Below are 19270 nucleotides of genomic sequence, written 5' to 3' on the forward strand. Positions count from 1 at the left end.
AGCGAGAGCCTCGGGGCAGGGGGTGGAGGTCAGTGAGCAGCCTCGAGGCCGGGGGTCAGCGGGCAGCCTCAAGGCCGTGGGGTGGGGTCAGCGACAGCCTCGGGGCAGGGGGCTGGGGTCAGTGAGCAGCCTCGAGGCCGGGGGTCAGCGGGCAGCCTCGAGGCCGTGGGTCAGCGGGCAGCCTCGAGGCCGTGGGGTGGGGTCAGCAAGAGCCTCGGGGGAGGGGGTGGGGTCAGCGAAAAGCCTCGAGGCTGGGGGGAAGACCCCAGCGAGCAGCCTAAGGACAGCACTGGGAGAAGGTTGCTCACTCTGTAAAGTGCATTGTTCAGGGAGGTCATGAGCAGCCAAGAGAAGCTCAGCATTTAACAAAGGACACGTTTTCTTCTGACACCAGAGGTATATTTCGTTCTGCACGGTTGCTAGTTTAATAAGTCGATTGGCTGCTGGCACAGTCCGATGAGGCCAGGATGCAATGAAGCTCTCCCGATTGTACCAGAAACGTGAGCCTATCGGATTTGTTGGTTTAACATGGAGTTTGAGCCGAGCAGAGTCGGTCTCAGAGGCCACCTGTTTCACAGGGATCTGGGATCAAGTGGATTCGCCGTGTAGCGGTAAATCTGAGCCAGATTTGGTACAGTTTTTTGTGGATTGAAATAGTCATTACAAGAACCTCCTGGCTCCCTGCCTATCTTCACTGTTGAGTCAGGGAAGATTAAAAAAACACACGCTGTATCCTGGGATGAGGATAAAACATCTCCACCCAGCTGACAGTTTTGAGAGACCGTAACCTGAGCTACAGGGGGTAGGAAACAGGGGGGTGGTGGTGTGGTGAGGGCTACTTATTAAAATGAGTGTCCATGATTTTTAATCTTGAGGGAAGGGGAGGGGAGGGGGCTGCGCAATGCTGAATGGGTCACGTAGAAAGTTTAAAATCATAAGTTCATTCCCCAATACTTCCGTGTTGCTGAGTATAAGAGGCAGAACTACAGGCAGACCTTGCAGGCTGGAGTGGCAGAGCACAGGCTGCACCGTGTTTGGACAGCCCTGGATGAAGATTAAAATGGTCTCCGTTAGCTGTACTGACGAGGATAGCCCAGCCCGCGTCGCTTTGGAGTCAGTGACAGGCGTCGCGAGGGTTTTCCGATCCAAGTTCGCAACTCCGGGTCAGAGTTCAGCAGCGTCGTGAGGCGCGGGGGTGGGGGGATGAGGTCAGAGTTCAGCAGCGTCGTGAAGCGCGGGGGGTCGGGGGGGGGGTCAGAGTTCAGCAGCGTTGTGGCGCGCGGCTTCCCGATCAGCTGTTTTAGCCTCCTTGCTCCCCGGCACGTCTCCTTCGCCGGGCAGGTCACCTGCCGGCGTTGTCTCCTCCTCTGCAGCCGCCCGTCTCCTCCTCTCCTGGCTGTCAGCCGAGTCCCCCTTCCGTCCTGTCCACACTTCCGTCAGGCAATCTGCAAACGGGAGACATTTCAGCCAGCGGGGTCAGGGATTAAAGTCGGAATGCCGCCAGGGTTGCCAACTGCGACCGGACAGATTCCTGGGGGGGGGGGTTTTATGACGTGACCTCCTCTCCCCAAACCGCCCCCACCCAGTCGAACAGTTTGGTTTGTTGCATATGAATATACAACAAGAAAAAAAAAGAGAACGAAGGAAATGAAAACCACACGGTTGTTCTAGCGGTCCTGCCGTTTGTTCTCCTGGATGTTGCTCATGATGTCCCGTGAATTAATTTTTAAATTGGTGGCTCGAGTCGCAACTTTACGAGATCAGAAGCTGCGGTTACCCAGGTAACTTCTATCTTTTCAACTGGGATTCATTTAGACTTCCAAGAAAATGGAATACTGCACACACCCGAGAACATTTTATTTTTAGGAGCAGCGAAGTGCTGATGGGGAGACCTGGATTTTAATTATTTTCTGATGTCAAAATGGATGCAATTATTATAATATTGCAACTGGATCTTTTACATTCACTCAAACAAGGGTCTCGGTTCAGCATCTGCTTAATAAGTATGTGCACAAAGGACAGGTTAACAAAGTTTTTTTTTTAAACAAATTCTTTCATGGGATGCAGGCGTCGCTGGCTGGGCCAGCATTTACTGCCCATACCTAATTGCCCCTTGAGAAGGTGGGTGAGCTGCCTTCTTGAACCACTGCAGTCCCTGTGGTACACCCACAGGGCTGTTAGGGAGGGAGTTCCAGGATTTTGACCCAGCAACAGTGAAGGAACGGCCAATATATTTCCAAGTCAGGATGGTGTGGGGCTTGGAGGGGAACCTCCAGGTGGGGGAACCTCCCATCTATCTGCTGCCCTTGTCCTTCTAAATGGTAATGGTCATGGGTTTGGAAGGGACTCTTGTAGGAGCCTTGGTGAGTTGCTACATGCATCTTGTAATGCCACTGTGCGGTGGTGGAGGGAGTGAATGTTGAAGGTGGTGGATGGAGTGCCAATCAAACGGGCTGCTTTGTCCTGGATGATACTGAGCTTCGAGTATTGTTGGAGCTGCAACTGTCCAGGCAAGTGGGGAGTATTCCATCACACTGCTGACTTGTGCCTTGTAGATGGTGGATGGGCTTTGGGGAGCGAGATGGTGAGTTACTTGCTGCAGGATTCCTAGTCTCTGACCTGCTCTTGTAGCCACAGTATTTATATGGCTAGTCCAGTTCAGTTTCTGGTCAATGGTAACACCCAGAATGTTGATAGTGGGTGATTCAGTGATGGTAATGCCATTGAATGCCATGGGGCGATGGTTAGATTTTCTCTTGTTGGAGAAAAGTAGTTAATAAAGTGTATGGGATACAGACTTTATAAAGAGACTGAGTACAAAAGCAAGGAAGTAATATTAAACCTTTATAAATCGCTGGTTCGGTCCCAGCGAGACTATTGTGTCAAATTCTTGGGGCACGTGAAAGGTTTCGGTGAGGGGGGGGGTGGTATAGAAGAGATTTTACTGGAACAGTTGCAGGGATGCAAGATTACAGTTACATGGAGAGACTGGAGAAGCTGGGATTGTTCTCTTTGGATCAGAGAAGGTTAAGGGGAGATTTAATAGAGGCGTTCACAATCATGAGGAGCTTTGATAGAGTAAATAAAGAGAAGCTGCTTCCAATCGCTCGAAGGATCGATAACCAGAGGACATGGATTGGCAAAAGTCAGAGGTGACATGAGGAGAAACCTTTTTTTAAATGCAGCGCATGGTTAGGATCTGGAATCTGCCTGCAGATTTGATAGGAGTATTCAGAAGGGATTGAATAAATACTTCAAGGAGAAGGAAAGGAATTGCAGGGGTGAGGGGGGAAAAGAGCGAGGGAGTGCTTTACAAAAGAGCCGACACAGACTCGAAGGGCCGAATGACTTCCTTCTGTGCATACTATGGGTGGATCTCTCTCTGGCTCCAGGATTGCCTCTGGGCAGCAGTGAAGTGTCAGCGGACACTTTGTGCTGAAGTTCTAGGGTGGAGGCTTTGAACAGCCAGCCAGTCTCGCAACCCAAGCGCAAGAGTCCTAATGACTGAGCAAAGTTGGTTTTCTAACAGAACAAAGGGGGCGTGGGGCATCAGATGCAGACACAAATGGGCCCAGTTGCCTCCTTAACCTGCACAATTCATGGCAGTCCCTCGGAGTGAGGGTGACCCATGCCACAGAGTCCTAGAGTAAAGACAGCCTCTAGGATACTGGGGTGAATTCAGTGCCAGGCAAAGGAGGTGGAAAAGGGAAAGCAAAAGGCGAAGGGAGAAGCAGCGCTTAAAACAAAAAAAAAATTAAAAATCCACAGAAATAGTCGTTAACTGGTCGGTTCTTGTTCGAGTAGAGATTACGTGCCTCCTTGAGCTCTCTTCTTGCTCTTGCATCTTTGGCCTTTGTCATCCATCCCGCTTCAAAACCAACTACACCCTAACCAGCACAAACTATTGATGGGACTGTATCACAGCCAGGAGTTAGTGCCCAAAATGAGGAGGAAAGGGCAAAAAGCCCGAAAAAATAAATAAATAACTAACCCCCCCCGCCCCACCGACTCAACCCCAGACTGACCTTGATCATCCTTTGCCAGCACATGGGACGTGCAGAGAAACCTCTCCAGATTGAGATCCTGATGGTGAAAGTACCAATCCTCCACTATCTCCTCGTACCGTTCCAACATGTTCTCACACTGAAAAGAGAGACACCAAGCCGTGTGTCATTGGGTTGAGTACAGTTGTGTTCAGACGGTGCTGGGTCAGAATGTGATCTTCTCGATTCAACACCGACTTCAACAATTTTACATCGCAATCTCTTCCCCCATTTTGTTTCCCCTGCAGTTGAACGGTCTGACAGTTCTTGTTGTCAAGGATAACGCATGCAGGGATTGGCCGCTCGTCCACAGGTGTCAGTGCCCGAGGACCTGCTAATGCCTTCAGCAGAGAAAAGAAGGGACAGGGGAGATGAAAAGGGACACCCATACAAATGGCGCAAGAGCCTTTTTACCTGTTTTTTCAAATCCGTCACCTCGGCTGAGGGCTCATCCCACATTTCGAACGGAATCCCCAGCTCCACCTTGACACCCTTGTTCACCAGGTTCTTCAGGGCCATCATGGTCTCACTGGTGCCCTGCCAGCAACAGAACAAAACGCTGAAGGGACACAGCACAGGGGGCCTTCAGCTTTCCTGCTCCTGACTGCAGTGACACCGTTATACACACAAACATTAAAACAACCAGAACTTGTATTTGTATAGCACCTTCAAAACGTCCCGAGGCAATATCAAACAAAATTTGCCACCGAGCCACATAAGGCTGATATTAACAACAGGTCGCCAAAGGCTTGTTCAAAGAGGCAGGTTTAGAGAAGTGTCTTACAGGAGGGGAGAGAGGGGTGGAGAGGCTTAGAGAGGAAAATTCCAGAGCTTAGGGCCAAGGCAGCTCAATGGTGGGAGGGAGAGCGGAATAAAATCAGAGGGCAGAATTGGAGGAGCGCAGAGATCTTGGTGCTGGAAGAGGCTAGAGATAGGGAGCAGTCGGGGACAATGGAGGGATTTGCAAATAATGATGAGAATTTTAAAATCGAGGCAAAACTTAACCAGGAGCTGATGTAGACCAGCAAGCACGGGGTGAATAGTGCTAGTTAGGACAGGAGTGAAAGTCTACAGTCATACCAATGAATGGCCACTCATTAAAGTTACACCAGTAAACACACACACACTGTGGTGAAGATATACACAAACACAGTACACTGTGTTCTGCATTTAAGTCATACCATTATGAATATTAATACTTTATTCTGAGAGATTGCATAAATTAGAATTTTTTTTCATCTTCTTTATTTAATTGTGGAAAGCAGTTTTCATGGTCTAAATGAGATCAGAATATTCCTGGTTAACAGTAGGTGAGTGTGGTCTAGATTGCAAGGCAGTGTCGATGAGCAGTGCACTAAACACTCTAGTGCCATCAGATGGACACAATGCAGGACAGCACAGGGATTGCAGCAGCCGGCTTCTACCTGGGGCATCACTGACATGCCATATCCTGTGATTATCTCTGGCCAATGAATATCAAGGCTATTAGTCCAGAATTTTCAGTCAAAATAATGGCAAGTCTAAAGGTGCTCACGTAAACTGTACAGCAAAGTCAGACAAGGGACAGATGCAGGGTCATCCAAGTTGCTGTCCGATTGCCGGTAACTTTGCGAAAACAGCACCTCGCCCATAACCACCTCCCCCATTTTCTTTCCTTTCTAAAGAACTTGTTCGATTCACCCACTCAGCTGGTCAAGGGACATTAAGCCTGGTCAAAACAGGGGTCCTGCGCATTCTGGCTATGCGGAGCTGCACACGCTCTCAGACACCCGCTGGCGTTTCTCACTCTCCAAAGCATCGTGCTTCTACCTTTGCGTATCGTAAGCTCCCGGGTCGCTCGGCATGTACATTGTACTGCAGGATCCTTTCACAGATGTTGTCCATGGCATCCGCTAGCCGAGTCTCCCTATCAGACCAGTAGGGAGGGAGAAAAAGAGAGAGAGGGAGAGAGAGAGAGAAAAACAGAAAGTCACTTCGAGTAAACAGTCACCACCACTGACTTGAACCGCATAGAGCCCACAAAGAGCAGTGTCGTTAGGCTGTAACCAAAAAAGCTAATTATTGCTTCACTCTGCTTTACGCAAGTTAGCCGCGGTCAGAATTGTTCTCAAATTTTCTCTCTCCTCTTTTCCCCTCACCTGAAGGTGCTGACTCTAACGGAAGTCCAAAGCGTGAGTGACATTAATCTTCCATTACTTTACTTAAAAGAATGGATAACTAGTTTGCACGGGGAATGGTTAAGGCAAATTAGATGGATGCGTTTAAGGGGAAGCTGGATAAACACATGAGGGAGAAAGGAATAGAAGGATATGCTGATGGGGTGAGGTGAAGAGGGGGTGGGAGGAGGCTGATGTAGAGCACCAGCACGGAGCTGCTGGGTCAAGTGGTTTGTCTCTTTTGCACAATCTATGTAACCTCGCCATAGAGACCATGGCACTATTTAATGAAAAGTTCTAACACTCCTCACTTGTGTCTAGTCCTCAAGTCTGCATTTTCATACACGTTCAGTAACTCAAACAAATGGGACGCAGAATTTAGGCTTAAAGTTGGGACTGCTGGGCCATCTGTCACTTGTTTCTGCTTTGTGCTTTCACAGAGTGCTATTAACACCTTCTGCTATCCTACCTTTATGCTGTGTCCATGGCATCTTTGTCAATTTCTCCTAGTTCCCACCTATCGATGACCTTCCATCTCATTCCACCTACTCCACCCCCCTGTTAAACAGTATAAAATCCATCACATTTCTACTTCTCTGTAGCTCTGAAGAACAGTCATACGGACTTGAAACGTTAACTGTTTCTCTCTCCACAGGTGCTACCTGACCTGCTGAGCTTTTCCAACATTTTCTGTTTTAATTTCGGATTTCTAGCATCCGCAGTATTTTGCTTTTAATATCTTAGGAGCAGTTCTAAAATATTCTGAGATAGTTAAACCCAAACATATTTTCCTTTCCTGAAAACTGAAGTCTGAATGTTGCTTCTGAAGCAATTAAATACCACAAAAAGGTTTAATGGAGTGTATTTGTTTTGAAAGACTCAGTACAAGTGTTTCTGAAGATTTTCCTTTGATTTACGACTTGCAGCTGGTACTTTCAGACTTGTGCCTTTACTCCACTTTCCTGCTGCACACCCCCAGCCCCCACAATAACCCTTGACTCACTTGTATCTCTCTAACTCAGCCTTGGATATTTTCAGTGACCCAGCCTCCACTGCTCGCTGAGGAAGAGGATTCCATAGACTAACGGACCCTCAGAGAAGAAATTCCTCCTCATCTCCATCTTAAATGGGAGGCCCTTTATTTTGAAACTGTATCCCCTAGTTCTAGATTCCCCCACGAGGGGAAACATCCACTCAGCATCCACCCTGTCAAGCCCCACCTCAGAATCTTATACGCTTCAATAAGACCACCTTCACTTCTAAACTCCAATGAGTACAGGCCCAATCTGCTCAACCTTTCCTCATAAAACAACTGTCTCAACCCAGGAATCAGCCTAGTGGCCCTCCCTTGAACTGCTTCTAATGCAATGTTACCCTTCCTTAACAGTGGAGCCCTAAACTGTACATAGTACTCTAGATGTGGTCTTACCAGTGCTCTGTACAGTCGTAACAAGACTTCATTATTCATGTATGCCAACCCTCTTGCAATAAAGGTCATCATTCCATTTACTTTCCTAGTTACTTCCTGTACTTTTATATGAAAATCAGGCAAACTCTCCCTAGACCTCTCCGTGCAGCGTTCCACAACACTCCCAGGCCTCCCCGCGCGGCGTTCCACAACACTCCCAGGCCTCCCCGCGCGGCGTTCCACAACACTCCCAGGCCTCCCCGCGCGGCGTTCCACAACACTCCCAGGCCTCCCCGCGCGGCGTTCCACAACACTCCCAGGCCTCCCCGCGCGGCGTTCCACAACACTCCCAGGCCTCCCCGCGCGGCGTTCCACAACACTCCCAGGCCTCCCCGCGCGGCGTTCCACAACACTCCCAGGCCTCCCCGCGCGGCCTTCCACAACACTCCCAGGCCTCCCCGCGCGGCCTTCCACAACACTCCCAGGCCTCCCCGCGCGGCCTTCCACAACACTCCCAGGCCTCCCCGCGCGGCCTTCCACAACACTCCCAGGCCTCCCCGCGCGGCCTTCCACAACACTCCCAGGCCTCCCCGCGCGGCCTTCCACAACACTCCCAGGCCTCCCCGCGCGGCCTTCCACAACACTCCCAGGCCTCCCCGCGCGGCCTTCCACAACACTCCCAGGCCTCCCCGCGCGGCCTTCCACAACACTCCCAGGCCTCCCCGCGCGGCCTTCCACAACACTCCCAGGCCTCCCCGCGCGGCCTTCCACAACACTCCCAGGCCTCCCCGCGCGGCGTTCCACAACATCCCCAGGCCTCTCTGTGCAGCGTACCAGAACATCCCCAGGCCTCTCTATGCAGCGTTCCAGAACACCCCCCCCCCCCGGCCTCTCCGTGCAGCGTTCCAGAACACCCCCCCCCCCCCCGGCCTCTCCGTGCAGCGTTCCAGAACACTCCCCCCGGCCTCTCCGTGCAGCGTTCCAGAACACCCCCCCGGCCTCTCCGTGCAGCGTTCCAGAACATCCCCAGGCCTATCTATGTAGCGTTCCAGAACACACCCCCCCCCCCCCCCCCCCGGCCTTCCGTGCGGCGTTCCAGAACACCCCCCCCCCCCCCACCCCCGGCCTCTCCGTGCGGCGTTCCAGAACCTTCCCCAGGCCTCTCCGTGCGGCATTCCAGAACCTTCCCCAGGCCTCTCCGTGCGGCATTCCAGAACCTTCCCCAGGCCTCTCCGTGCGGCATTCCAGAACCTTCCCCAGGCCTCTCCGTGCGGCATTCCAGAACCTTCCCCAGGCCTCTCCGTGCAGCATTCCAGAACCTTCCCCGGGCCTCTCCGTGCAGCATTCCAGAACCTTCCCCGGACCTCTCCGTGCAGCATTCCAGAACCTTCCCCGGACCTCTCCGTGCAGCATTCCAGAACCTACCCCAGACCTCTCCGTGCAGCATTCCAGAACCTACCCCAGACCTCTCCGTGCAGCATTCCAGAACCTTCCCCAGGCCTCTCCGTGCAGCATTCCAGAACCTTCCCCAGGCCTCTCCGTGCAGCATTCCAGAACCTTCCCCAGGCCTCTCCGTGCAGCATTCCAGAACCTTCCCCAGGCCTCTCCGTGCAGCATTCCAGAACCTTCCCCAGGCCTCTCCGTGCAGCATTTCAGAACCTTCCCCAGGCCTCTCCGTGTAGCATTCCAGAACCTTCCCCGGACCTCTCCGTGCAGCATTCCAGAACCTACCCCAGACCTCTCCGTGCAGCATTCCAGAACCTACCCCAGACCTCTCCGTGCAGCATTCCAGAACCTACCCCAGACCTCTCCGTGCAGCATTCCAGAACCTACCCCAGACCTCTCCGTGCAGCATTCCAGAACCTACCCCAGACCTCTCCGTGCAGCATTCCAGAACCTACCCCAGACCTCTCTGTGCAGCATTCCAGAACCTTCCCCGGACCTCTCTGTGCTGCATTCTAGAGCCTTTCCTGACCTCTCCGTGCAGTGTTCCGGAACCTTCCCAGGCCACTCCGTGCAGCGTTCCAGAACCTTCTCAGGCCTCTCTGTGCAGCATTCTAGAACCTTCCCCAGGCCACTCCGTGCAGCATTCCAGAACCTTCCAGAAATAGCCTTTCCTACCTGGGAGGAAGGGACAGCCACTTCTCTGCCCCTGCCAAACTCCAGGCCAATGTCCCAGTGCCTCACAGCATAGTCTTCAAGGGGGTGGTAACATGCAGTACTCACATGGTTTGGGGGGTGGGGGGTGTGGAGGGGGAGGGAAATGAGCCATATGGAATAGCATTCGGAAACCTGTTTAAAAAAAAACCATAGGGGCATGCCAATGCTTCCCTTCACCCAGGCTGGAAGGCCATTACATTTGTTGGGATCCCAATAACTTTCACTCAAATGCCTGGACTTCAGGTGTGGCCAAGCCTGACCCTGTCCTGCCTCTGCCTGGTCGACTGGGAATCGGATTGGGAGCCTTACCTTTCCTTCACATTAAAAACTGGGTAATGGGAAAGTGATGCCTAAGGGGCCTGGGGGGGGGTGCATTATCAAACATTATGATGCAAGCATGCCGATACCTCCGGGGGGGGGGGGGGGGGGGGGGGGGGGGGGGGGGGGGGGGGGCGCAGTTATGTCCCAGAAGCTGACTGGCAGGGTCACAAAAAAAAAGGGATGGAGGCTGGTTTAGTTGCTGCCTGAGGTGGGGGGGCTCTTGCTGATTGAAGGAGAGCCACGTGTCAGCTGGAGAGAACTAAAAACGCTCCATGTCTTGGTGTTATATCGGATTGTCTCATTAAGAAATAAGATCAGGAGTAGACCATTCGGCCCGTCGATCCTGCTTTGTCATTTAACATGATCACGGATGATCTTGGGCTTCAACTCCGCTTTCCCGCCCATTCCCCATATCCCTTGATCCGCTGCGAGATCAAAGCTCTGTCAATCTCAGCCTTAAATGTATTCAACGATGGAGCATCCACAACCCTCTGGGGTAGAGAATTCCAAAGATTTGAGTGAAGAAATTTCTCTACATCTCAGTCCTAAATGACTGGCCCCTTATCCTGTGGCTGTGCCCCAGGTTCTAGCTTTCTCGACCAGCGGAAACAATCTGTCAGCTGCGTACCTTGTCGATCCCCTAAAGCGGGCTGTGGATTGAACCCATGCTAGGGTGTTGAGAGCACCGATCCCTTATCATTGGGCCACCAGGGAACTTGTAAACCATAAACCGAGCTTTTGGAGAAACTTTTTAAAGACTGAAAGAAAAGCATAAAACACAGAATGTGGGCTAGTGGGCCCAGAGTAGATTATCCCACCATACTTACGATGTGTTGTACTTTATCTTTCTCTTACGTTTCCCACTGTCCAGTACTTCTCCGAGCTCCAGTACCTCCTTGGAACGTTTTGTCTTGTCCAGTGCGGACTGCAGCTCCACTGTCAGGAACTTGCACACTTCACACACACGAGAAAGAAACAGGAGTTAGGGACCACGCAATATCATGCTTACGGTTTAAAATGCCCACCTCCCACATACTCATGGTCCACCACCGCTGACCAAACGAGAGGTGTAAGCCCTGCAAGGGGGCAATTAAAACCCATATGGAGATTTGCAGGATGCGCCTAACAGGTTCCTGACAGATTTGCCTTCTTTCCACCTCACAACTTAAAGCACTGAATCAACATGGAGTCTTTGCCTGGAAAAAATACTTCCATAACATAAAAAAAACTTGCATTTTTATTTTAATCTTCAAAACTATGAAAGAATTATTGCTGACAGTTGAGGGGTGGGGGGGGGGTCGGGGGATGGGGAGAGAACTCCCACAGAACTCGAGCCTTGGGTCTGAAATCTGTTTCTGCTTCAGAAAGGAGAAAGGCCCAAACTCTGTTTATATTGTTTAGTAACAATAATGGCATTAGGTACAGGGCTACTAGCCCAAGCCAACTAGTAAATTACGTTTAGTTCCATCAAAACTCGCTCAGGAGGCGCATGCTGTACATGAGACATTTAATCTAACCGATAAATCAAAATCTCACATCTGTACAATTTACAGCACAGACAGGCCATTCAGCCCATATGATCCATGCTGGTGTTTATACAAGCCACCTCCAACCCCACTTCATCTGAGCCTATCAGCATCTCCTTAATTTCCTTTCGCATGCACTTATCAAGCTTTGCTCTAAATGCATCTGTGTCATTCACCATAGCTACTCCTGGAGGTGGCAGTCCCATATTCTCATCATGTGTAGTCACTGTTGTAAAGTGGGAAATGCAGCAATCAATTTGCACAGAGCAAGCTCCCACCAACAGCAATGTGATAATTACCAGATAATCTGTTTTAGTGATGCAGATTGAGGGATAAATATTGGCCCAGTATAATGGGGAGAAGACCCTTCACTTCTTTGAAATAGCAGCTGTGGGATCTTTTTTGTCCATCCAAGTGCTAGATGGGATCTCAGTTTAATGCTTCATCTGAAAGGTGGCACCTCTGACAGTGCGGCACTCCCTCAGTACTGACCCTCCGACAGTGCGGCACTCCCTCAGTACTGACCCTCCGACAGTGCGGCACTCCCTCAGTACTGACCCTCCGACAGTGCGGCACTCCCTCAGTACTGACCCTCCGACAGTGCGGCACTCCCTCAGTACTGACCCTCCGACAGTGCGGCACTCCCTCAGTACTGACCCTCCGACAGTGCGGCACTCCCTCAGTACTGACCCTCCGACAGTGCGGCACTCCCTCAGTACTGACCCTCCGACAGTGCGGCACTCCCTCAGTACTGACCCTCCGACAGTGCGGCACTCCCTCAGTACTGACCCTCCGACAGTGCGGCACTCCCTCAGTACTGACCCTCCGACAGTGCGGCACTCCCTCAGTACTGACCCTCCGACAGTGCGGCACTCCCTCAGTACTGACCCTCCGACAGTGCGGCACTCCCTCAGTACTGACCCTCCGACAGTGCGGCACTCCCTCAGTACTGACCCTCCGACAGTGCGGCACTCCCTCAGTACTGACCCTCCGACAGTGCGGCACTCCCTCAGTACTGACCCTCCGACAGTGCGGCACTCCCTCAGTACTGACCCTCCGACAGTGCGGCACTCCCTCAGTACTGACCCTCCGACAGTGCGGCACTCCCTCAGTACTGACCCTCCGACAGTGCGGCACTCCCTCAGTACTGACCCTCCGACAGTGCGGCACTCCCTCAGTACTGACCCTCCGACAGTGCGGCACTCCCTCAGTACTGACCCTCCGACAGTGCGGCACTCCCTCAGTACTGACCCTCCGACAGTGCGGCACTCCCTCAGTACTGACCCTCCGACAGTGCGGCACTCCCTCAGTACTGACCCTCCGACAGTGCGGCACTCCCTCAGTACTGACCCTCCGACAGTGCGGCACTCCCTCAGTACTGACCCTCCGACAGTGCGGCACTCCCTCAGTACTGACCCTCCGACAGTGCGGCACTCCCTCAGTACTGACCCTCCGACAGTGCGGCACTCCCTCAGTACTGACCCTCCGACAGTGCGGCACTCCCTCAGTACTGACCCTCCGACAGTGCGGCACTCCCTCAGTACTGACCCTCCGACAGTGCGGCACTCCCTCAGTACTGACCCTCCGACAGTGCGGCACTCCCTCAGTACTGACCCTCCGACAGTGCGGCACTCCCTCAGTACTGACCCTCCGACAGTGCGGCACTCCCTCAGTACTGACCCTCCGACAGTGCGGCACTCCCTCAGTACTGACCCTCCGACAGTGCGGCACTCCCTCAGTACTGACCCTCCGACAGTGCGGCACTCCCTCAGTACTGACCCTCCGACAGTGCGGCACTCCCTCAGTACTGACCCTCCGACAGTGCGGCACTCCCTCAGTACTGACCCTCCGACAGTGCGGCACTCCCTCAGTACTGACCCTCCGACAGTGCGGCACTCCCTCAGTACTGACCCTCCGACAGTGCGGCACTCCCTCAGTACTGACCCTCCGACAGTGCGGCACTCCCTCAGTACTGACCCTCCGACAGTGCGGCACTCCCTCAGTACTGACCCTCCGACAGTGCGGCACTCCCTCAGTACTGACCCTCCGACAGTGCGGCACTCCCTCAGTACTGACCCTCCGACAGTGCGGCACTCCCTCAGTACTGACCCTCCGACAGTGCGGCACTCCCTCAGTACTGGCCCTCCGACAGTGCGGCACTCCCTCAGTACTGACCCTCCGACAGTGCGGCACTCCCTCAGCGCCGACCCTCCGACAGTGCTGCACTCCCTCAGTACTGACCCTCCAACAGTGCTGCACTCCCTCAGTACTGACCCTCTGACAGTGCAGCGCTCCCTCAGAGCTGACCCTCCGACAGTACGGCGCTGAGCCTCCGACAGTGCAGCACTCCCTCAGTACTGACCCTCTGACAGTGCAGCGCTCCCTCAGAGCTGACCCTCCGACAGTACGGCGCTGAGCCTCCGACAGTGCAGCACTCCCTCAGTACTGACCCTCTTACAGTGCGGCACTCCCTCAGCACTGCACCGGAGTATCGGATTCGATGTTTGTGCTCAGGTCTCTGGGACTCAGATCCAGCAGTGTCTGAGAGTCACTGGTTCTCTTGGTGAGTCTCTCTCCAATGGGAGCCACTAGCCGCCATCTTGGATGCTCAGTTGCTGGGGGCAACCAGGTCTAACCTTTCACCCCACCCACCCTTTGAACCAGCCCAGGGACCGGCCTCTCCTCCTCCTCTTTCCCTCCTTCACCTTCGCATTTGGTCGGCAGCCTCTCAGCCTCCCCCTGGTCCTCCTCCACCGCTGCCGCTCCGCCGGCGAGCAGCAGGACAAAAAGCACCAGCAGCGGCTGCAGCATCTTTCCCAACGCCGTCCCCCACCCACGGCTCGAGCTGGCAGGCGGCAGCCAATCACCAAGCGCAGCACCGCCAAACACCCCCACCCCTAAGTCCCCCTCCCCCCACGTGACCCACCTTACAGCAGCCAACCAAAGGGCGCTGCACTGCAGACCGCCACGCGACTCTCCTCGCAACAGCCAATCACCGAACGCGGCGCCGCTAAACCCCCCCCCCCCCACCACCACCCCGGCCCCCAAATCCCCAACCCCACGTGGCTCACCCCCATCGCCTGCGTCGTCGCGTCAACGCGTTCAAGTTGACATGGCCTGCACCCTCTCCTCCTCCTGACCCGCTAGACCCGCTTCCTGATTGGCTGCTGCTTCAATTTGAACCTCCCGCCCTTCTGGAAACCGGAAGTGCTGCATATTCAAGACATGAGTATCCTGAAAGATGCTACATAAAAGCAATTTATTTTCTTTATAAGATGTTCTGCTGATTCCCTTCATCATTTTGAAGCTTCCTTTATTCCTTCATGGGATGCGGGCATCACTGGCTCAGCCAGCATTTATTGCCCATCCCTAATTGCTCTCGAACTGAGTGGCTTGTTTGGCCATTTCAGAGGGGCAGTTAAGAGCCAACCACCATTGCTGTGGGTCTGGAATCACATGTAGGCCAGACCGGGTGAGGGTGGCAGACTTCCTTCCCTAAATGACATTCGTGAACCAAAACAACTTGAGGGTAGCTTTCAATTCCAGATTTTCTTAATTGAATTTAAATTCCATCAGCAGCCATGGTGGGATTTGAACCCTTGCTCCTGAGTATCAGCCTGGGCCTCTGAATTACTAGCCCAGTGATATTACCGCTACAACACCATCTATCCGAATAAGTAACTCAGATGGTCATCATTCCCCAACCATTCACCAGTTGTGATTATAAACTCTAACTGGCTCAACAACTGATCACATATCCATCCAAATCCAAAACACTCCATTTGAAAAATAGTCATTAGGTATGGTGCATAAATAGAGTATGGTGGTGTGACAGTTCACTCAGGGACTTCAAGTTGCTGTGACAACATTTACTTTTACATGCATGCTATAGTCTGGAGCTATGGATAGTGACGGCAGAGGCTCCAGCGTTCTTTCCAGCACACGACTGACAAGGATTCTCTCCCATTCTTTCCACCTGCCATTGGTGTTTGCAGTTTGATGGTCAACCTGTTTGCTGGAGTTTATGATTGCACCTTCCATGGCCATCAAGTCCTGCAATTTATTTTACCTGGAGCTTCTGGCTCAGAGGCTGAAACATTACCCACTGGAGCACAAGGCCTCCCATAAATATGTTGTCACTAATAAATCCAGTTGAGGATTCTGGAGAAACTTGTTTACCCAATTTATCACCCAACACAACATTTAGTCTGGTTTACCTGACTAGGGGGTGACCTGACAGAGCTCATTAAAAGTTATGAAAGGATTTGATAGGGTAGAAGAGGAAGTTCTCCTTTTGAATTATATTCATGACTCCATGTTCTGGTCTCGTCAGCAACTGGGAACACTTTGACTTCTACTCTATCAAATCCTTTCATAACTTTTAAGGAGCCAGAGGATTGTGTGGTTGGAGGAGATAGAGATGCAACTCAGGACACCTTTCAGCCTTGTGAAATTACTGAAACTGCTTTCAACTCCTTATCTTAACCTTCTTGGTCCACTGCCCCTTTGGTGTGTTACAGATCACTCAGGGAGTCCGAGTTGCTGTAGCAACCTGCATGTTGTAGTCTGGAGCTATGGATAGTGATAGTAGAGGATCCAATGTTCTTTACATCACATGACTGACCAGGAGTCTCTCCCACTTTTACCATCTGCCATTGGCGTGCATTGGAACGACTTTCAGGTCAATACTCAACCTGTTTGACCATGTAATGAACTCCTCTCCCTTGGCCATCAAGTCCTGGAGTGGGAATCGAACCCAGGAGCTTCTGGCTCAGAGGCAGGGACACTACCCACTGCACCACAAGACCACCTGATGCACTCTGATTTTGCAATGGGTGAATCAGGGACTCAAACACAGGCAATCCAAGATGGCATATTCAGCTCCCTATTTCCAGTCTTTTTATGGCTGGTCCAGCCAGTCATCACAGGCCAAGGGAGGACTGTAATTACTCAGGGATGCTGGGTAGATCTTGACTGTGATACCAGCCGCCTTCAGATTTCAGCAAGAAAAGGATCACCCACCAAACAAGGGAGGCAACTCTGTCATTGTCAAATGGGTGGCGGCATTTCCACTATTCCCCATCAAAACATCATCAGTCAACTTGATGGTTTATTATAGAAAACACTGGGAAAAAAGGCAATAAAAAGAATCTAACTCTCACATTAACACGAGGTGCTATACCCAGAAACAGGGACTCTCGTCCGCTCTTCCCACAGTCAGGGGCTTTAATACTACCGAAATGTGCCACTTTTGGAGATGCACTCTCTCTTCAACGTCTGACTGGAAGACCTCTTTGTGGCTCCCAATCCCTTGGAATTGCTCAGGAATTCTATCCAGTCTGTCTAATTTGGTAAAAGATTGGTCACTGCTGTGTGCCCAGTGCATTTCTCTTGACTGTTTAGTGTGGCAGGTGTAACAAAGTCATGGATCTATCTAGCATTTCCAGAGTGAGCGAGAGGGTGAGTTGCGGGAAATGTGTCGCGAAGGCCTCGTCTCTCTCGATTCACAAATAATTCAAGAGCTCGTAATTCTTCTTGAGCCATTTCCCTCTGGCTCCTCTTTCGAAGCCAAAGAACTCGATCAGTCAGTCAGATTGACAATCCGAGAAGGTTCATATTTTTTTTGTGCTGCTCATCCCGTGTCCCGTCCAGGGGCATGTTGTTGTCTTTGTAACTCACCGTGATGAGCACTGCCACCCTTTCTGAAATATCACGTCAGACTTCCTCAGGGTCCCGTCCTCCGTCTCCGTTTTGGGCTCTACATAAGCAGTTCAGCCGTAACTGGACACTCTTATCCTTATGAAAATGCAGGATCCGGTTCTGTCGCTTCGTACAGACTCTCTCACCTGCATAACGATGGCGCATGATCCCCACTGCAGCCGATGGTCCAGCCATCCGGATACTGGTGAGACCACATCTGGAGTACTGAACAGTATGGCCCCACCTTATTTAAGGAAAGAAACATGCATTATGATGGAAGGAAGGTCATTGATGAAGCAGCTGAAAATGGCTGGGCCTAGGACACTACCCTGAGGAACTCCTGCAGTGATGCCCTGGAACAGAGATGATTGACCTCCAACAAACACCATCTTCCTTTGTGCTAGGTACGACTCCAATCAACAGAGAGTTTTCCACCTGATTCTCATTGATGCCAGTTTTGCCAGGGCTCCTCGATGCCAAGCTCGATATCAAGGCAGTGACCAAGGGCAGTCATTCTCACCTCACCTCTGGAGTTCAGCTCTTTTCCATGTTCGAACCAAGACTGTAATGTGGTCAGAAGCTGAGTGGCCCTGGTGGTACCCAAATTAAGCGTCAGGGGGCAGGTTATTGCTAAGCAAGTGCCGCTTGATAGCACTGTTGATTACCTCTTTCATCACTTTACTGATGATTGAGAGTAAACTGATGGGGTAGCATTTGGCCGGGTTGGTCTTGTCCTGCTTTGTGCGCTCAGGACATACCTGGCAGATTTTCCACGTTGCTGGGTAGAAGCCAGTGTTATAGCTGGATGTCCTGTTCTGGTAATATCTGATGCGAAGGACTTTCCCCGGAGGGCCACCCATTTTGCCAACTCTGCCCACCTCCAGTCTTCATACTCACCACCACCACCTCCCCAACTCTGTGTCCTTGCTGGGCGCTGCCACCACACCCATGTTCTCCTCTGGCATCGTAACCGGATTTAATCAGTCACTGTCCTGGCTGGGGGCTTCTGGTGCCATCCAGAGGAATCACCCAAACTCCCTGACAACTTGCGTGTCCTCCAGCTCCGCAATCTGGCCAGCACTCCTCTTACCAAAGTACTGAAACTGAACGAGCACATCCCGAGAACGCTTGCAGGATTCACATTTTTGGATGATTGCCAGCGGAACATGCATCTCCAATTTTGGCATACCTCACCCCTCTTCCAACATCTGTTATCCACATACAAAATGCCATTGGTGACACCAACAGGCAGGGGCAGTGTCTCTTTTATCGACTTCTTAATCAACGTGGCCAGTTCTGAAAGTGCCGCATGCAAAGCTTCAGTCAGGGTTAGGGCATGATGTACCCGTGGGATTAGGTGGGTCTCCGATCCAGCACCTCGAGCCCCCTGCCATACATCTTGCCAACCCGAAAATGATCCATTTATGCCTGTTTCCTGTTAGCTAACCAATCCTCTACCCGCACTGACGTGTTAAACCCCTACCCCCCCCCCCACACCACAAACTTCTTGTTTTGCGTAGCAGCCTTTGACGTGGCGCCTTGTCAAATACCTTCTGGAAATCTAAGTACTCCACAGGTTCCCCTTTATCTGCAGAGGAAAACAACATGCCTGAAAAACTCAGCAGGTCTGACAGCACCTGGCGGAGAGAAAAACAAGGGCTGACGTTTCCACACCATACGATTCTTCTCTTATAGAGTTGCAGGGAAGTACGAATGTGATGAAAATATAATGTTTGGGGGTGGGGGGGGTGGGGTGGGGCCGGGCCATGGTGGGGTGGGGGGGAGGAGGGAAGTGTGGAGCTGGATGTAAGGCCAGTGCTAGGTGGGGGCAAAGGAGAGATTGACAGAGGTGTCATGACCTAAAGGACAAAGGGGGTGTCAATGGTCATGTTAAGGACTAAAGGAGGTGCTGATAGCTGCAAAGGTAAGAATGCAGAATAGGGTAATAGCAGGACA

The 19270-nt window shown here is 52.0% G+C and overlaps 1 protein-coding gene across 1 annotated transcript; it reads right to left on the reverse strand.

Moving 5' to 3' along the window:
* cnpy4 (canopy FGF signaling regulator 4) lies at window positions 1–14453 on the reverse strand. The gene is made up of 6 exons (XM_041178898.1): window positions 14320–14453; window positions 10916–11042; window positions 5853–5949; window positions 4458–4580; window positions 4026–4143; window positions 1–1445 (listed from the first exon to the last, which is right to left on the reverse strand). Exons 1-6 carry the CDS (start codon window positions 14423–14425, stop codon window positions 1255–1257), a joined length of 762 nt encoding a protein of 253 aa, XP_041034832.1. The 5' UTR covers window positions 14426–14453; the 3' UTR covers window positions 1–1254.
* Window positions 14454–19270: the final 4817 nt, after the last annotated feature.

This window comes from Carcharodon carcharias, chromosome 33 (assembly GCF_017639515.1).
Source record: "Carcharodon carcharias isolate sCarCar2 chromosome 33, sCarCar2.pri, whole genome shotgun sequence".
NCBI lineage: Eukaryota > Metazoa > Chordata > Chondrichthyes > Lamniformes > Lamnidae > Carcharodon > Carcharodon carcharias.

Bases quoted from the DNA above. Each gene is read 5' to 3' on its own strand.
- cnpy4 (XM_041178898.1), bottom strand. From the start codon at position 14,425: ATGCTGCAGCCGCTGCTGGTGCTTTTTGTCCTGCTGCTCGCCGGCGGA. The intron at 11,043-14,319 runs GTGAAGGAGGGA...GTGTGTGTGAAG, and splicing joins GCTGCCGACCAAATGCGAAG to TGTGCAAGTTCCTGACAGTG. The intron at 5,950-10,915 runs GTAAGTATGGTG...CTGGTCTGATAG, and splicing joins AAGATAAAGTACAACACATC to GGAGACTCGGCTAGCGGATG.